Source organism: Lipomyces tetrasporus (genome assembly GCF_029532465.1).
Source record: "Lipomyces tetrasporus strain NRRL Y-64009 chromosome Unknown POJ06scaffold_4, whole genome shotgun sequence".
Lineage (NCBI taxonomy): Eukaryota > Fungi > Ascomycota > Lipomycetes > Lipomycetales > Lipomycetaceae > Lipomyces > Lipomyces tetrasporus.
The window spans coordinates 1,963,458-1,977,617 of NW_026611599.1; the positions used below are offsets into that span (position 1 = coordinate 1,963,458).

General features: G+C 45.1%; 5 protein-coding genes across 5 annotated transcripts; 2 read left to right on the forward strand and 3 right to left on the reverse strand.

The window, feature by feature from the left end:
• Positions 1 to 904: 904 nt before the first annotated feature.
• Positions 905 to 2,358, forward strand: POJ06DRAFT_209442 (uncharacterized protein). Its single transcript, XM_056185421.1, has 3 exons — positions 905 to 1,429; positions 1,489 to 1,840; positions 1,895 to 2,358. Exons 1-3 carry the CDS (start codon positions 1,231 to 1,233, stop codon positions 2,238 to 2,240), a joined length of 897 nt encoding a protein of 298 aa, XP_056045068.1. The 5' UTR covers positions 905 to 1,230; the 3' UTR covers positions 2,241 to 2,358.
• A 335-nt stretch (positions 2,359 to 2,693) lies between these two features.
• On the reverse strand, positions 2,694 to 3,603 carry POJ06DRAFT_295286 (uncharacterized protein). The gene is made up of 2 exons (XM_056190502.1): positions 3,363 to 3,603; positions 2,694 to 3,304 (listed from the first exon to the last, which is right to left on the reverse strand). Exons 1-2 carry the CDS (start codon positions 3,526 to 3,528, stop codon positions 2,847 to 2,849), a joined length of 624 nt encoding a protein of 207 aa, XP_056045069.1. The 5' UTR covers positions 3,529 to 3,603; the 3' UTR covers positions 2,694 to 2,846.
• Positions 3,604 to 5,226: 1,623 nt separating this feature from the next.
• POJ06DRAFT_251981 (major facilitator superfamily domain-containing protein) lies at positions 5,227 to 7,469 on the reverse strand. The gene is made up of 6 exons (XM_056187469.1): positions 6,994 to 7,469; positions 6,661 to 6,938; positions 6,000 to 6,608; positions 5,809 to 5,942; positions 5,683 to 5,755; positions 5,227 to 5,632 (listed from the first exon to the last, which is right to left on the reverse strand). The coding sequence occupies exons 1-6, from the start codon at positions 7,093 to 7,095 to the stop codon at positions 5,572 to 5,574; spliced, it is 1,257 nt and encodes a 418-aa protein (XP_056045070.1). The 5' UTR covers positions 7,096 to 7,469; the 3' UTR covers positions 5,227 to 5,571.
• A 2,751-nt stretch (positions 7,470 to 10,220) lies between these two features.
• Positions 10,221 to 12,371, forward strand: POJ06DRAFT_251985 (uncharacterized protein). The gene is made up of 3 exons (XM_056187470.1): positions 10,221 to 10,383; positions 10,448 to 11,170; positions 11,244 to 12,371. Exons 1-3 carry the CDS (start codon positions 10,324 to 10,326, stop codon positions 11,937 to 11,939), a joined length of 1,479 nt encoding a protein of 492 aa, XP_056045071.1. The 5' UTR covers positions 10,221 to 10,323; the 3' UTR covers positions 11,940 to 12,371.
• A 116-nt stretch (positions 12,372 to 12,487) lies between these two features.
• Positions 12,488 to 12,737, reverse strand: POJ06DRAFT_290046 (uncharacterized protein; the record flags this gene model as incomplete). The annotated part of the gene is made up of 1 exon (XM_056190328.1): positions 12,488 to 12,737. One exon carries the CDS (start codon positions 12,735 to 12,737, stop codon positions 12,495 to 12,497), a length of 243 nt encoding a protein of 80 aa, XP_056045072.1. The 3' UTR covers positions 12,488 to 12,494.
• Between the last annotated feature and the right edge of the window lie 1,423 nt (positions 12,738 to 14,160).

The following is a 14,160-nucleotide window of genomic DNA, read 5'->3' on the forward strand; positions in this document are numbered from 1 at the left end:
CTCACGACTGCCAGGGACCCCCCCCCCCGGCTATGCCGCCCGCTTACGGTGGAGGGACAAATTGGTCCTAACATCTTGGCACGCACAACTGTCACTATAGCATTGATAACCCCGGCGAGTGCTAAAAGAAATATGAGAGGCAACTAGAGACAATTTGCCACAAAAGTTTCTTAAAACATTCGCCGATTATGGCATGCCCGTCTTGTCTAGGCAATGGCAGGCTTTAACAAGCTACCAAACGCCTTTACAAGACGGCACTTTCAAGGGCGACCTTATCACGTATGTGGCAATGATTTTCCCAATTCCGGACCAGACTAGCCAAACGGTGGAGGCTCTCATCAGATAAGTACATCTCAAGTATCGGGCCGGGGGTCGCCCCGGGCCGTGCCGTAACTAACGGTATAAATACTTATGGGCTAGGGTTGCCTTATTGGGATGCGCACGGACTCTGAAACTTTTAAGAAACTTTGTGGCAAAAAAATGTCTCTACTTAGTGACGAAAAGAGTGTCTATGTCCGCACGGAGAATGGATTGGCCGTTGATGATGTAAAAAAACCTTATTTAATATACCGATAACCTCGCTAAGGCGATATGAAGCGGTTGTAAACATTACATCGTCTTAATGGGGTTCTAATGTATTCCCTCTTATCCATGCAGCCGGCTGTTTCAGTCATCCAGAAACTCCTGGTTACTTCTACAGGGAGGGCAGCGAAGCAAGGCAATGCCAGAGAGCCTCATAGGATTAGGGTACTGGACGCTATTGACAATGGACGCCCGGTGCGCGTGCACGTGCTAGTTAGGGAGGTCTAGCACAGCAAATGACGTATTCGCCCGACTGAGAGCTGTCTAATGCTGGCTCATCGTTGTGGTGGTGGTCCACCATACAAAATTAGGAGGGACTGGGACTGATTTTACAAAAGCGCGAATTGGCCATAAAAATTACTGTCGGAATGCGTGAATATAGAATTTGTAAATTATTCAGTAAGAAATGGTGCGTGAGAAATGGTCAGTGACAAAATGGTTGATGACAAATGCTCACTGAGAAATGCTTGCTGACAAATACGAAATGCTTGGTGACAAATGCTGAATCCTGCGCGCTCTTCATATATATAATCTGTTCCGAGCTTGGTTGAAACATAATCCAATGACGGCGCATGGCGTTTGAGATCATCACACTCAAACAAACAGATTTCCCTTTTGTGCCAACGGCATCATCTTGTCTTTCAAGTCATGTCTCCAGCCGTCATTGTTGTGGGAGCTGGAGGTAATCTCGGTCCTTTTATCGTTCGAGCACTGCTGGCGCACAAAGGAGACTTCCGACGTGTAGCCATCTTAGCTGCACCGGAAAAGAAAGGCAAATTCGCCGACTTTGAAGCTCAGGGAGTGGAGCTGGTGCTAGGAGACTACAAAGACTCGAAACCATACAATGGTACTCCTCGATCATCTATTCACTATTTGACAATTCATACTGACATGACCGCGCTGTAGGCTTCGACGTTGTGATATCTCTGGCGGGCAATGATATCATGAAATTCCAGCCCCAAATGATAGATGCAGCCATTGCGGCCGGAGTCAGACACTTCTATCCCTCGGAGTTTGGGGTTGACATCTCTCAGACGCCTTTTCTCTCCGAGCGCTACTTCAGAGACAAGCATGTTACACGTGACCATCTACGGGCTAAAGCTAAGGAAGTGCCTGAACTTTGCTTCACCTACGTTATTATAGGGGTTTTTGGCGAGACTTTTGCCTTGTCGCCGGTGTTTGGAGTTGACCGAGAGAAGAAGGAATTCACTTTCTATGGAGATCCAGAGAGTGAGAGATCGTTTTCTTCTATGGCTGAGTAAACTGCCCACTACATTATGCTTGCCATGCTTCGACACTAATCAATGTGCAGTGCAGCTAGATACACCGTGGAATCAATCTTGACACCATTGCCGCCAAGCAAACAAGAGCGCTCTTTGCGAGTACCTAATGGGAACTGGAAGGTCAAAGATGCTATCAAGATCTTGGGAGAAGTTCAAGGGCTGCAATACACCTGTAATATTAAGCCTCTCAATGAGGCCAGGGAGCTTCAGGAGAAGTCTCGCCAGAGTGGAGACACAGGCGAGGAACTCGCTTTTTCACTGAAAGCTTTGTTTGGAACTCCATATGCTACTGTCCCGGAACCCTGGGATAACAGCAAGTTTTCATTTACGCCAATGACTTTGCAGGAGATGCTTATGAGTTTCTTTGAGAAATGATTGTCGTCTTTGTGGTCATTGCTACAGTGGAGCAACCGTCCTTAGCTCAAGACGGTATTTCGAGGGCAAAGCAAAAAAAAGCAACAGGGCTATTATTATCTGAATATTTGAACTAAGTGTTTGATCAAACCTCCTGTCCAATCACCGCTGGCACCATCCAGGCGCCACGCATTATGTTCTAGTCTGTAAACGTCATACACGGCCACTTTCTTGACGTAGATGGTTGACCGCGCAAAAGGTTCTGGGGCCTGCTATATGCCCTAGATCGTACTAGTCCCTTCTTAGTTATATATTATATGATAAATAAAGAAGCCTTTGAGCCAAATTCTTCTATTTAAGGACAAATGACAAAGAATTAAATATTAATATTTGAAAATAAATCGACAGAGACCTTACTTAGAGGAGCACTATGTATTAAGAGTTGGTAATAATTAATCTATTATTAGTCTAATATCCCTTCTTCATATCCCTTGAGTACGTATGTACTGCCATTCTAGTAAGAACTTCTATAATATACAGGCACTGAGTCTTACAAAACATTTGCCAATACGACGGACTAACGGGGTTACGGTTCAGAAGAACGCCAAATTTGGATTGCAGCTACACCTATAGAGACTGAAATTTCACATGGCGTATCTCAACGTGGCTGGCTCCACCAGTAGCCAAATGTAAACTATCGGCGACGTCCTTGGTCGTCATGGCCTTCTCGTGGGCATCAACAGATGACCATCCAATTGCAGCCAGATATGCCTTTCCTTTCTCTTCCCCACCCTCCTTTGCCAGATCTTCATCAATAAAGCAGTGAGTGGTAGCTACGCAACCCTCAGCTTTCTCCAAGACGGACAAGAATTTGGTAATATCAGTCTCAAACGTAGCCGAAACTGAGTAGAACGTCGCCAATTCAACTATTGGCGCGCCCAGTACTGCTGACGGTGGGTGAGGACTGAAATGAACATGGTACATAGAAGGAGGTGCTACGAGTACTGGTTTCAAGATGGCTCCCACGGCCTGGTAATCAGCTCCGGAGGCTTCGAACTTCCTGTGGGATTCAAGATTATCCCAGTCTGCAGTATTGGAATTAGTGTCCGATCTGAGTTGCACATTAAGGGATTCGACACATACCGATAAACAGCTGTACTTTCTCTGCAGCTTCCTCCCACCGTCCCCAGCTTATCCGCTGAAGACCTTCTTGTCTGGAGAAGACTTCGAAAATGTCACGTAAAGGTTGTTCAATGGCAGTGCCTGGCTGAAGATTTAAGATCACAATTGCCGTAACTGGAGCAGACATTGTTGAGCAGATTTCTTAAGTAATACTGGATTAGCATCGATGTGACCGCTAACTCCAGGACTTAGCAAGTGCATGTTATATGGCTCCCAATTCCAATGTGTTCCGCCGTCTTCTTGAGTTTGATTTGGCTTATTCAGCTGATAGCTTTACGGGTCAATCGGAATCTTTCCAGAATGTGGCTCTGTCCAGACTTACTGGCTGCGGAGAACATCACGGCTCCGAGATGTCCCCTTTCGGAAATCTTTGCGAGCAAAAATTGTAATGGAGGACGGTAACCAACAGACGGCAACCTGGATCCTGAAGTTGTCAAAAACTGCTGCAAGATTGTCGTTTCAGTAGTGTTGTGACAAGCCACGAGTGCTGCCGACAAGGTTGAGGTGATGATTGGCCACGCAGAACTTTCCAGATGGGGAAATGATGTCAAAACCCGCCGCACAGAGCCGCAGCCCCTGACTCTTGTAGCAATGCTTGGCGATTTGCATTGCATGGTTTGCTTTTGTCCACCAAAACTCAGATGCTAGTCGCTGCCACAGTTCTAGGGCTGCACGCAATACGATATCGGCGCGTTGTCCCATATCAAATACCGTATCGCCGGACAGAAAAGTCTGGCGATAACCCTATTTTATGGCGCACTTGGCGATATCGCATCGTAGGCGATAACATGCACGGATTAATTTATTCTGCCTCAGTCACCCTGTCAGAGCTCCCCACTATCCGTATCTCTTTTCGCCGCAATGCCCGACAGACGCCTCAACAGTCCACAGACAGGTCAATGACTTAACAGTCCTCTTCCCTGTCCATTCGGGTACTTGACTGTTACGGTCCCAATGACGATAGGGAGAAAGCAGAGCCTCAAGTCGACTCGTAAGGCCTCGATTTATTTAGTAAGGGACAGCATTTAGTGGATCTCAGGAGGCAGCCAATGAGCTCAAAACAAATGGGAATACTAATGTTGATGAGAAATGGATATGCCAAGGGGATATGCCAAGGGGATAGGTGGTAGATGGATGTCTGATATATCGAGCGTAAAAGAAAATTTAGCTACCAATGTGCGTAAAAAGTGGACGATACAAGTCGGCCTACTTATTTAGTAGATATGATTATATTGCTAAAAGCCGACCAGAGATCGTGCCTGAGAATGCACAAACCGTGGAGGGTTCAAACAGGTATTTTGTCGATGGTGACGTCCACAAAGTCAGCGAAGATGTGGTGGTCCACTGTATTGCAGACAAATAGTACCACAGACGAATGCGGGAATGATAGTGCGAAGAATTTGGGCGTTCCGAAGAGTACAGTTGGAATCTGAAAACGGGAGCGACATACACGTAAGCTGTATTATGATCCCTAAATGTTGGTAATCTGTAAGTGGCAGATTATCCTCGAGAATATGGCGCCGCAAGTACGCACAGTATCAACCTGGAATTCCAGCCAATCGGTGAATATATTCAAATTTCGACAATTCATTGCTGTTATTGCAGTTGACTAGCAGGAGTATATGACGTCAAACTCTCTACTTGTATCCAGCGAACTCAAGGTGGCCTTGAAGTCCCAGAAATATGAAATTATTTCGAATTCTAAATTCGAAGAACTTTTTTCATGGTTCACGCGCTATTGTGCGTTTAGAGCCGGCATAAGATGCTAAGACCATAAACCTTGGAGATTCATGGCGCTCTACCAACCATTCCTGTTTGTGAGTATCCTTACCCTTTTAGAAGACCGCGCACAGCGTACAGCCTTTGGTCTGGCTTACGAATTCACTTAATTCAATTAATACGTTCAAACTACGGAGACCTGCATAGTATTAACAATACTCTAAATATATCGTTACTTGCTCTCCAGCTTCTAGTAATATCTAGTAAATTTCCAACACTTGCAGACTCCTTACCATGGCATACTGTTTGTTTTCCCGAGGGTCATAAATCCTGTGTACTATATCTAACATGATGCACAAATCTATCTGTATCTCCATATGCAACGCAGCTAAAGGCAATCGACAAGGTAGGGCTTTCGACAATCAAAGCCAAGGCTGGATACACCGCGATATCACGACTTCGCATATTTGCTGTTAACCCTAATACGTTTGCCATATTTGTAAAATATGTACCTTTGATGAAGGTCAGCTACTAAACACAAATGAAACTCGGTCACACCTACGGGAACGGCATCATCAGAAGTGAGAGGAACGCAAGTAGCGAAGATGCCCACTGATAGCCGAGCTTTTCATACACTTTCAGGCGGTTAGTCTCCTTATATCCTTGAACAACCAATATTTTAACTGACTTTGGTTACCAAAAAGGGGGAACGTTGCGCCAAAGCAGCTTCTAACAAAACTATTCGCTGCCAGGGCGCTTGCTGCATAATGAGGGTAGGCGTCGACCAGGAAGGTGAAGATGCCGCCAAATAAGAGTACCTCTCTAGCGATGAAGTTAAAAGCCGTTTAATAAGATACTTAGTTGAGAGATATCCCTTACCCCATACCAAAGATTACACTCCCAAGAACAGGTACAATCCAGTACACCCACCTGTAGGAAGTCCATCCGAACCAGAATAGTCCGATTGGAACAAGCACCGCTCCCACGATGGCAGGCGGAAGTCGAAATTCTGGCTCCGAGCCACCAGGCTCGCCACCTTCAGCTTCTCGCCGCTGTACTAGACGGTAGTAGTTGCGATGAAATATTGGATCAAGCCCTATCGCGGCAACCATGCCGACAAAGATACCAAAGAACGTGAGACCAACTTGCCAGAGCTGAAAATGGTAGGTTCCCTCGAACACGACGCCGAAAGCGCCAAAGAAGAGATATAGAATGCCCATCAGTAAGGCAGAGAACAGACAGAGATTGAGAACCATGAGCTCGGAGTACAAGAGCTCAAATGGACGGATTAACGACACCAGCACAGTACCGAGGACTGAGCGGGTTATATTCTCAATTGGTGCTTTGAGATTCTCGTTACCAGTCTCCTTCCGTAAGCGAACTGCTTTCTTCCGCAGGAGCACGGGGTGATAAGTTTCGGGGACGGTGAATATAAAGCTGGTCAACAGAATACCGGACCATATCATCAATGTATAGAATGTCCATCTCCTGCTCTGACGTGAGCTCATTTCTTAAAAAATTGTAACTCAGATCGTCTTACCAATTGGTGAATTGATTGATGAAACCACCGACGGCCGGACCAAGAACCGGGCCAATGAATGGACTTGCGCTGTAAACCATCATTGGGGTGTGCAGTTCATGTCTCCTGAACAAGTCCCCAACTGTTCCACCGGCGACACTGAGGAAAGCGCTACCGGATAGTCCGTTGAAGAATCGAGCAATAATCATGGTCTCGATGTTTCGTGCTACCGCACTTGGGATAAGCCAGATGAAGAAAAACGCCAGGGAAGATATATATATTGGACGGCGACCATAGAACTAAGAGCATAGTTTGTAAACTCGAGAACCAAAACCAGAATGACGTAATGCCTACTTCAGATAATGGTGCTAGCAACGCAGGTCCCAAACCAAGACCACACACGAATGATGTTAATCCCAACATCGCCACCTCTTCTGAACAATGAAATTCATCCATAAGCTGCTGGTACGTAGTAGTGTAAACTGAAGATGTATATGTCCTATATTTTCATGTTAGTTTTGCGGCCTAGACTAGGAACTTCGCCAAATAATCTCACACGCAGAAAGTACCAGTGGATACTAGACAAACAATGAACCACCTTCGAAGTTTGCTTCTGTTCTGTGGGTTCTCCGGGTCATTGTGTCCATCCCATTTCACCTCGCAATCGGCTGCAGTGTTCTCTGGAACTTCCAGATCATCGTGTCCATCATATTCAACGTCGAAATCGGCTACGCTCTTCTCATCTGGACATATACAAGCTGTGGAACCATCTAATGGACTGTCTAATGATATTTTCTCGTGCAATGACGTTGCTGAATTATTGTCGATGCCATGTTGAGTATGCGCTTCGAGGTCTTGCACGACGGCCATGGTTGAACTGGACGAGCGTTACGAAGGAAGCCTTTGCAGTGCTTGTGACCACTTTCCCGATATATAGCTACATTCTTGCTTCTTTCCATGACTCGATTCATTGTGGACGGACATAGGTGAACTTTGACATGAGTTACAAATCGGATTGAATCCGTGTCCGACATTAGGATTTCTAAGCGCCGGCAGGGAGGGAAGTCTATTTTCGGCGGAAGAATTTCTAAGCATGGGTAGATAGTTAATTCTTTCAGAAACCGGCAATGACTGGTATGGACCTTTGCCCGGCGGATATATCAACCTAGCTAGCAGCTAGTTGACGGGTACGACGAATTTCGACGTCAACTGCCCCATTTGGCAATCTCTGCGTGACCAATCATCATCTACCGGGCACAGGGGTACCCTTGGCCTGTCACCACACTGCAGCTCTAGGGTGCAGCACTTCTTACTTTTGCAAACTCCTAGATGTCTTTTCTATTTTGTGTTTATATATATTTGGGGGGTTGATTTTGTAAGATTGTACTAAATAGATGGATTACAAGAAGACTTGTATCCTAGTAGTGCTGAACTCTGACGAGCTGGAATCTAGACGTTAGGTATGGATGCTGCCTCCTCTGGCTAAAGCTAACCTTAAAAGGGTTTCAGGGTATTAAATAGGGTTCATAATATCAAAAATGCCACTGACCACCAAGGGTTGTTTAGGGTCTATTTCCGCACTAACACTTAATCTATAATTATTTAAAGTTACCCTGCCGAATCGCGTCACGTCGCGTCTCGTTCATTAGAGAGATTAAAATATCAATAATTACATTGATTATACAGCACTCAATATTATCAAATATTCCGTGCGATCAGAACTTCTGTCATATTTAGTGAATATCCTATATTATACATCAGACGGCCATTTCAAAAATGCTGCCTACGGTGGGAGATCAGTTCTCAGAGATCAATGCCTTCAAGCACGCGATGAAGTCTATCGCTATCCAGGAGGGTTATCAATAAGTTACAGCCAAGTCAGACCAAACCCGCGTCAGGTTAAAATGCAAAGAAGACGGTTGTTCGTGGACATTGCGTGCAAGGCGCGAGAAGGAAAGCACCATGTTTAAGGTGAGCTCGCACGAAAGAGAGATTATAGACCTATGCACTTGAGAGAATATGTTCATCTCGATCATGGCGTGAAAATTGACTATCTCGTGGCCGCAAGGGCGAAAGATGTAAAAAGCCGATGCGCCATAACGCCAGGTCTTGTATGGAACCCATTTAGAATCTAAAGGCTTCAGGCGAAATTTGATTTGACTATTTTTGTTGATATATAGTCTGACGGTAGAAAGTATCATAACAATTTGAGCGCATTTAAGTATTTTAGTTTGCCTATTATAGTATATAGTTGAAGTCAGATTGTGAGGGCCGGGCCTCTTATCTCTTATCTTGTTATCCTATCTTTGTCCTGCCGGTGTTACCCGGACCCGGCAGGGAGTATAGTTGTTTAATAGCGTTGCGTTGTCTCTTTCTTCTTCTCTTTCCTCTTTGTCGATACTATTTGAAATAAAGGTAGTACTAGCTGTCGATACACATCTTTCCTCATCGTAGGATTCTGACACAAATTTATAATAGTTAGTGAATGTATGGTTTTGTGCAAAGTGTATTTAGCTGGGTACGACGAATTTTGCTCCCAGTGGCATTTTTGATATTATGAAACATTTCAGTGGCATTTTTGATATTTCCTTTATTAAATATCAGTGCATGACTCAGGAATGAGCCCTCGTTGGAGAATAATACAGTCCGTGGACCCCTTAAAATGGATCAAGATCGGTGCAAGTCACTGTGTATCTGGCATGGTCGATGATATCGAACCATTCTACGTCAAGTTGTGCTTGGCGCACCTTAGAGCAGGTTGTCAGATTCGATTGTATATATGACAATTTTATAGCAACTGTTTCAAAATCTGGACAACACTCTGGGGAATGTTTGTCATGATCAGCATCATCCCTTCCATCGACTGGGGCAGTTATATGTTCTTGTATTCGTGCATTTATTCGGTAATAGTTGCTGCAACTACGGTATATAGGTCCCTTTTCTCAGCGACAAGCTACCGCGGAAAGCGCTTTAATTGGACAGTTCAAAAAATTTCTCCATGTCCCCGACTGAGGTACACGTCTCCGTTGAGCACGACGTTGGTAGGTTGTCTGCGGGGACTATGAGACGGCGCTTAGCCTGGAATGATCATCCACCAGGACAGCGACTGGACTTCTATCTCCTTTGCCTGAAGTATATGAGATTGGAGGAATGCTGGTCTAAGATCGGCGAGATCGGAAGTAGTCGAAAATAGCTCCCGCTAGCATTACCAATTAATATTACCACTTAATCATACCAATCTTGATCTTGTCAAGGGAGTGTGTCGGTATGACCGAAGTGCTTGCTCCAAGGGTTGGATGCACATATTGCAGTAAATGCATCTGGACTCGATGTAATGCCGTTCTCACGGATTTCAGATAACTTGGACTATGGCTAGACAGAGGGTTCAGTTAATTCCTGAATCCAAATAACAAACTAACTTCGATCCTTTACAGTTGTTCAAAAAGTAAATAATGACCAACTGCTCAAGTGGCAAAACGGAATTAATTTGAGTTTCAACGCTGCAATGTGGAGACCCGTTACCCGGCTGTTAAACCTTGTCTCAATGGCAAGCATGTTTCCATTTAGTCATCAAAGGATATCCGCGTACAAACTGACGTCACACAATTTCATATCGCTCTCGTTTTTGCCTCATTTGCTCTTCTGCCTTGTTACTGATCCGGCCTAAATTTACTACGGCACGAGATGGTTCGCCGAGTTGGTCGGAGTAGAGGTTGCAGGACTTGCCGAAGGCGGAAGATAAAGGTAGTATCACGTTATGTTGGGAGAAGCTACTGTCCGTGCTAACCCAGGCTGCTTACTTGTATAGTGCGATGAGAAGATTCCTCACTGTTCGCAATGTCTGGAATCCGCACTTCCATGTCCGGGTGCGCTGGTGGGTAATGTGTTCTTGGATGTGACCAATGACCTGGCCGCTCGGTACGGGGTCAATCAAGGGGGCGAGTTCAAGGCAACGAACATATGCCACATAGTATTTGTGAATGAACAGTCTGCATATGTTCCTCAGAAGCATGATCAAAGCTCGACTTCAAAGCGGCACCGATCACCATCGCCAGTTAATTCTCCCAATTCGTTGTGCCGTCCTCACCTCGAACAACAATTCCTACGACACTTCATATACTCTCTGCTGAGTAACCCAGGCGGTTCGATGTTGAAGAAATGGATGGTTCAGCTTCCAGACTTGATTGTGCGCGAAAACTTGCCAACTCTGAAATATGCAATCCACGCTGCTTCGATGGTGCTCTGCGGATCTCTTGTGGGTGACAAAGCTATTCAAATGGAAGCGTGTAGGTGGTATGTGGCAGGGTTAGAGAGCCAGCAGAAGGAATTGTTACGATTGAAGAAGGTGGTGAGCGATGGGGCAATCTGCGCTACGATGCTATTGGCGTTTTATGAGAGTATCCGCAGTGCGTCCTCGGAAGCATGGATGTATCATATGTGCGCCTCGTCCAAGCTGGTGGAGCTACGAGGGCCAGAAGGCTGTGGAACTGGCCTGGCTCATGAATTATTCTGCGCTCTGCGACTATATATGGTACGATGCAGGTTCTGTATTTCTTGTGTACGGAAATTTGAAGGCTAATACTGTGTGCTTTCTTGCCGCATAGGTCTATGTGTCGACAGCCAAACGTCAGCCATCATTTCTCGCCAGCGATCTCTGGCTTAGTACTCCGTTTTGCGAACATCCTAAATCTCATTTCGATAGACTGCTTGATATTCACACAGTGATTCCGATATATTTGTCACAAGTTGATGACATAATCTCACGCAGAGAGCACTGCGGGACATTTAGTGCTCCACTAGATCTCAGGTCAAACCTATTGAAGATAAGTTCAGCGTTGCAAGAATGGAGGACAGAGTATGTTAAAGAAACAGACAATCATTTTGTGTTATCTGAAGATCTTTCTCATAGCGAAGCAATAGAGGAATCCATCAGTAGTACTATTTTGGATTCGTCTCTCTATCAAGATCCGTTCACGGCGGAAACCATCGCACTTTATGATTCTTGCTGCATATTGGTCGCACAGATGTTTCTGGCTATCTCTCCACCGGCTCTCAAGGCCGTATACAGCAATGTGATCATTTCTCATGCTGCCTCCATCCTTTTGGCAGTAGCTTTCATTAATCATCAAAATGTATGGAATAATGCTGTAGGACCATTCCGCTTACGACATCCACTGAATGTGGTTGTAACGTCAACTCCATGTCCCCAACAACGAGAGTATGCTAGAAGTGTACTAGACAGTTGGGAAAAAGTATGGGCCCTAGAGGGCGTCAGTATTTTTGCGGCATGTCCCATATGATAATTCTCGCATCATCGCAAGTTATATTTTGAGCGCTGTCATGGATAGTTCAGGCAAATTATAATTAATCAAATCAATCGTGCGTATTGATGGATTTCTGGGTTTATTCTCAAATGCTGTATAACAAAAGAAAAGAATTATTTATATCGCAGAAACTGTGCTGACTATACCACAACGTAAAATTGAGCAATTCTATCGTTCCTCACTATGTTCCTCGTCAGTAGGACCCTTTGTCAGAATCCTACGATGAGGAAAGATGTGTATCGACAGCTAGTACTACCTTTATTTCAAATAGTATCGACAAAGAGGAAAGAGAAGAAGAAAGAGACAACGCAACGCTATTAGACAACTATACTCCCTGCCGGGTCCGGGTAACACCGGCAGGACAAAGATAGGATAACAAGATAAGAGATAAGAGGCCCGGCCCTCACATCATGCCCCTCCTCCAAGAAATTCGTCCTCGAATTCTAAGTCCGTCAAAGTAGTAACTTAAAAAAAAATAAGAATAGTTATCAAGAAGAGAAGAAAAAATATAAGCTCAAAAAAATGCATGGTTCAATGCTTGCCGCGGCCCTTCCGCGTAGAGCGGTTAGTGGGCGTGCGTGTCGTGGCTCTTATCGGTTTCATGTCGTTATCCTTAATAGGCAGAGCGGGATGATCGGGATGCGTTCGGATGAATTCGTCAACCTTTTCGGGACAGTTCGATAAGTGCCACATGGGTTCCCACGTGTTGGCTGATTCATCATCGTAGCCCTCCCACTTGACATGGAAGTATAATTGGCCGTGGCCGTCGGGCATATCTCGCGATGCATCAACAATTGCATGGACGTGTTGAAAAAACAACTGTATCCTCTTCTTAGGTAGTAAAGTGTATGCTCTGTAGTTTGCATACAGGCAACGGCAGATCACTCTAGTGATCTCTACGTCATGATACTTGACACTAGTGATAGTGAGCTGACGGGCTGGATATCACTATGTGAGTGCGGGCACAGGATATAGTCGTGTGATTAGAGCCATATCGACTATCCTTATTTGAGTTTAGTGTACCCCTGACTCAGGTACACATTTACCGCACCATCGTTCTGTTGAAAATTGAGGGTGTCGTGGTGCCAGCTAAATGGCGTGGGTCATGTGACCCTACGTCATGTTAGCTAGTTGCATCGACGACGGCCGAGTTTTCACTGAGGCAGGTGGCTGACACTCATTTTCGGGTTCTCAGGTGCCTAACAAACGACTATATACGTCGTTATAATGTATGCAATGCACGGGTACCATTTGGGCACAAAATAATCCTTTTGTGTAGTGGCGATTGGGAGGGTGTCTACACCTACCAGTTGTCCCCCTTATGGGAGACCATTGAACAAAATCAATCTTCCATATAGTAGTCATTAGTTAGCTCTAAGAGCATTAGTGACAACCAATTATTTATTAGTGACTAAGTCTAAACTCCCAACCGGACATCACCTAATTTCCTTAGCTTGGAAATTTGCGTACCGACAGGTGACTACACTCTGTGAGAACCTCTACGTACTTAGGTCACCGGGATAAAGAGACGGTAGTCGTTCCGGGACACACTCTAAATTTATTGTGGATAACTAATCCAAATAAATTCAGCAAACTAGTAGGCTTTGCCTCTTACCTGTCAGAACAGCCGTTTGTCTACCTTGGACTGAGCAGGCATACTCATCTCTCGTAGTGAGTGGTACACCAGACTCAGTGAAGCCAGACATTTTATTCTAGTTCACAAAGACTAGTTTAGTTAGTGACCACGTCACTAGGCGTTTTAGTCGACCTCACTAAGGTTATTCGACCTAAGTGACCACTGCAGGGTTAGTGATACTCACTAAATCAGGGTTCTATAGACACCTATCAAGAAGTAAAAGAGGAAGGGTGCGAAAGGCACCTGACGTCGATGTATGCGCTGTCGAGTCAGTCTTAGTTATTGATTCCAGCAGTACAGCTATTTTGTTAGCGAGTTTTCTTAGACCCTCCCTACGAACATCTGTTAGTGTGCCAATATGGACACTAAGTACAACCTTAATATGGAGTTCCTGGACTCCGCCTCTACGGTCCTGTCCTCCATCCCCGCCATCCTCAAACATCACGTTCCTCAGGCGACTGTAACGACGCTGGGCTGGACTGGAGCTGGACTAAAGTGTAACACTGTTGAAATATCAACTATATACTCAATAGAGTAATATAGGTGCACATAAGGAAAGTG

What these genes read in the sequence shown, in the direction of transcription:
- POJ06DRAFT_209442 (XM_056185421.1), top strand. Translation starts at nt 1,231, where the DNA reads ATGTCTCCAGCCGTCATTGTTGTGGGAGCTGGAGGTAATCTCGGTCCT. An exon ending in AGACTCGAAACCATACAATG is followed by an intron (nt 1,430 to 1,488) that starts GTACTCCTCGAT and finishes ACCGCGCTGTAG; the next exon opens with GCTTCGACGTTGTGATATCT. An exon ending in TCGTTTTCTTCTATGGCTGA is followed by an intron (nt 1,841 to 1,894) that starts GTAAACTGCCCA and finishes ATCAATGTGCAG; the next exon opens with TGCAGCTAGATACACCGTGG.
- POJ06DRAFT_295286 (XM_056190502.1), bottom strand. Translation starts at nt 3,528, where the DNA reads ATGTCTGCTCCAGTTACGGCAATTGTGATCTTAAATCTTCAGCCAGGC. An exon ending in GAAAGTACAGCTGTTTATCG is followed by an intron (nt 3,305 to 3,362) that starts GTATGTGTCGAA and finishes CCAATACTGCAG; the next exon opens with ACTGGGATAATCTTGAATCC.
- POJ06DRAFT_251981 (XM_056187469.1), bottom strand. Translation starts at nt 7,095, where the DNA reads ATGGATGAATTTCATTGTTCAGAAGAGGTGGCGATGTTGGGATTAACA. An exon ending in AGTGTAATCTTTGGTATGGG is followed by an intron (nt 5,943 to 5,999) that starts GTAAGGGATATC and finishes CTTCATCGCTAG; the next exon opens with AGAGGTACTCTTATTTGGCG. An exon ending in CTTCTGATGATGCCGTTCCC is followed by an intron (nt 5,633 to 5,682) that starts GTAGGTGTGACC and finishes CCTTCATCAAAG; the next exon opens with GTACATATTTTACAAATATG.
- POJ06DRAFT_251985 (XM_056187470.1), top strand. Translation starts at nt 10,324, where the DNA reads ATGGTTCGCCGAGTTGGTCGGAGTAGAGGTTGCAGGACTTGCCGAAGG. An exon ending in GCCGAAGGCGGAAGATAAAG is followed by an intron (nt 10,384 to 10,447) that starts GTAGTATCACGT and finishes TTACTTGTATAG; the next exon opens with TGCGATGAGAAGATTCCTCA. An exon ending in GCGCTCTGCGACTATATATG is followed by an intron (nt 11,171 to 11,243) that starts GTACGATGCAGG and finishes CTTGCCGCATAG; the next exon opens with GTCTATGTGTCGACAGCCAA.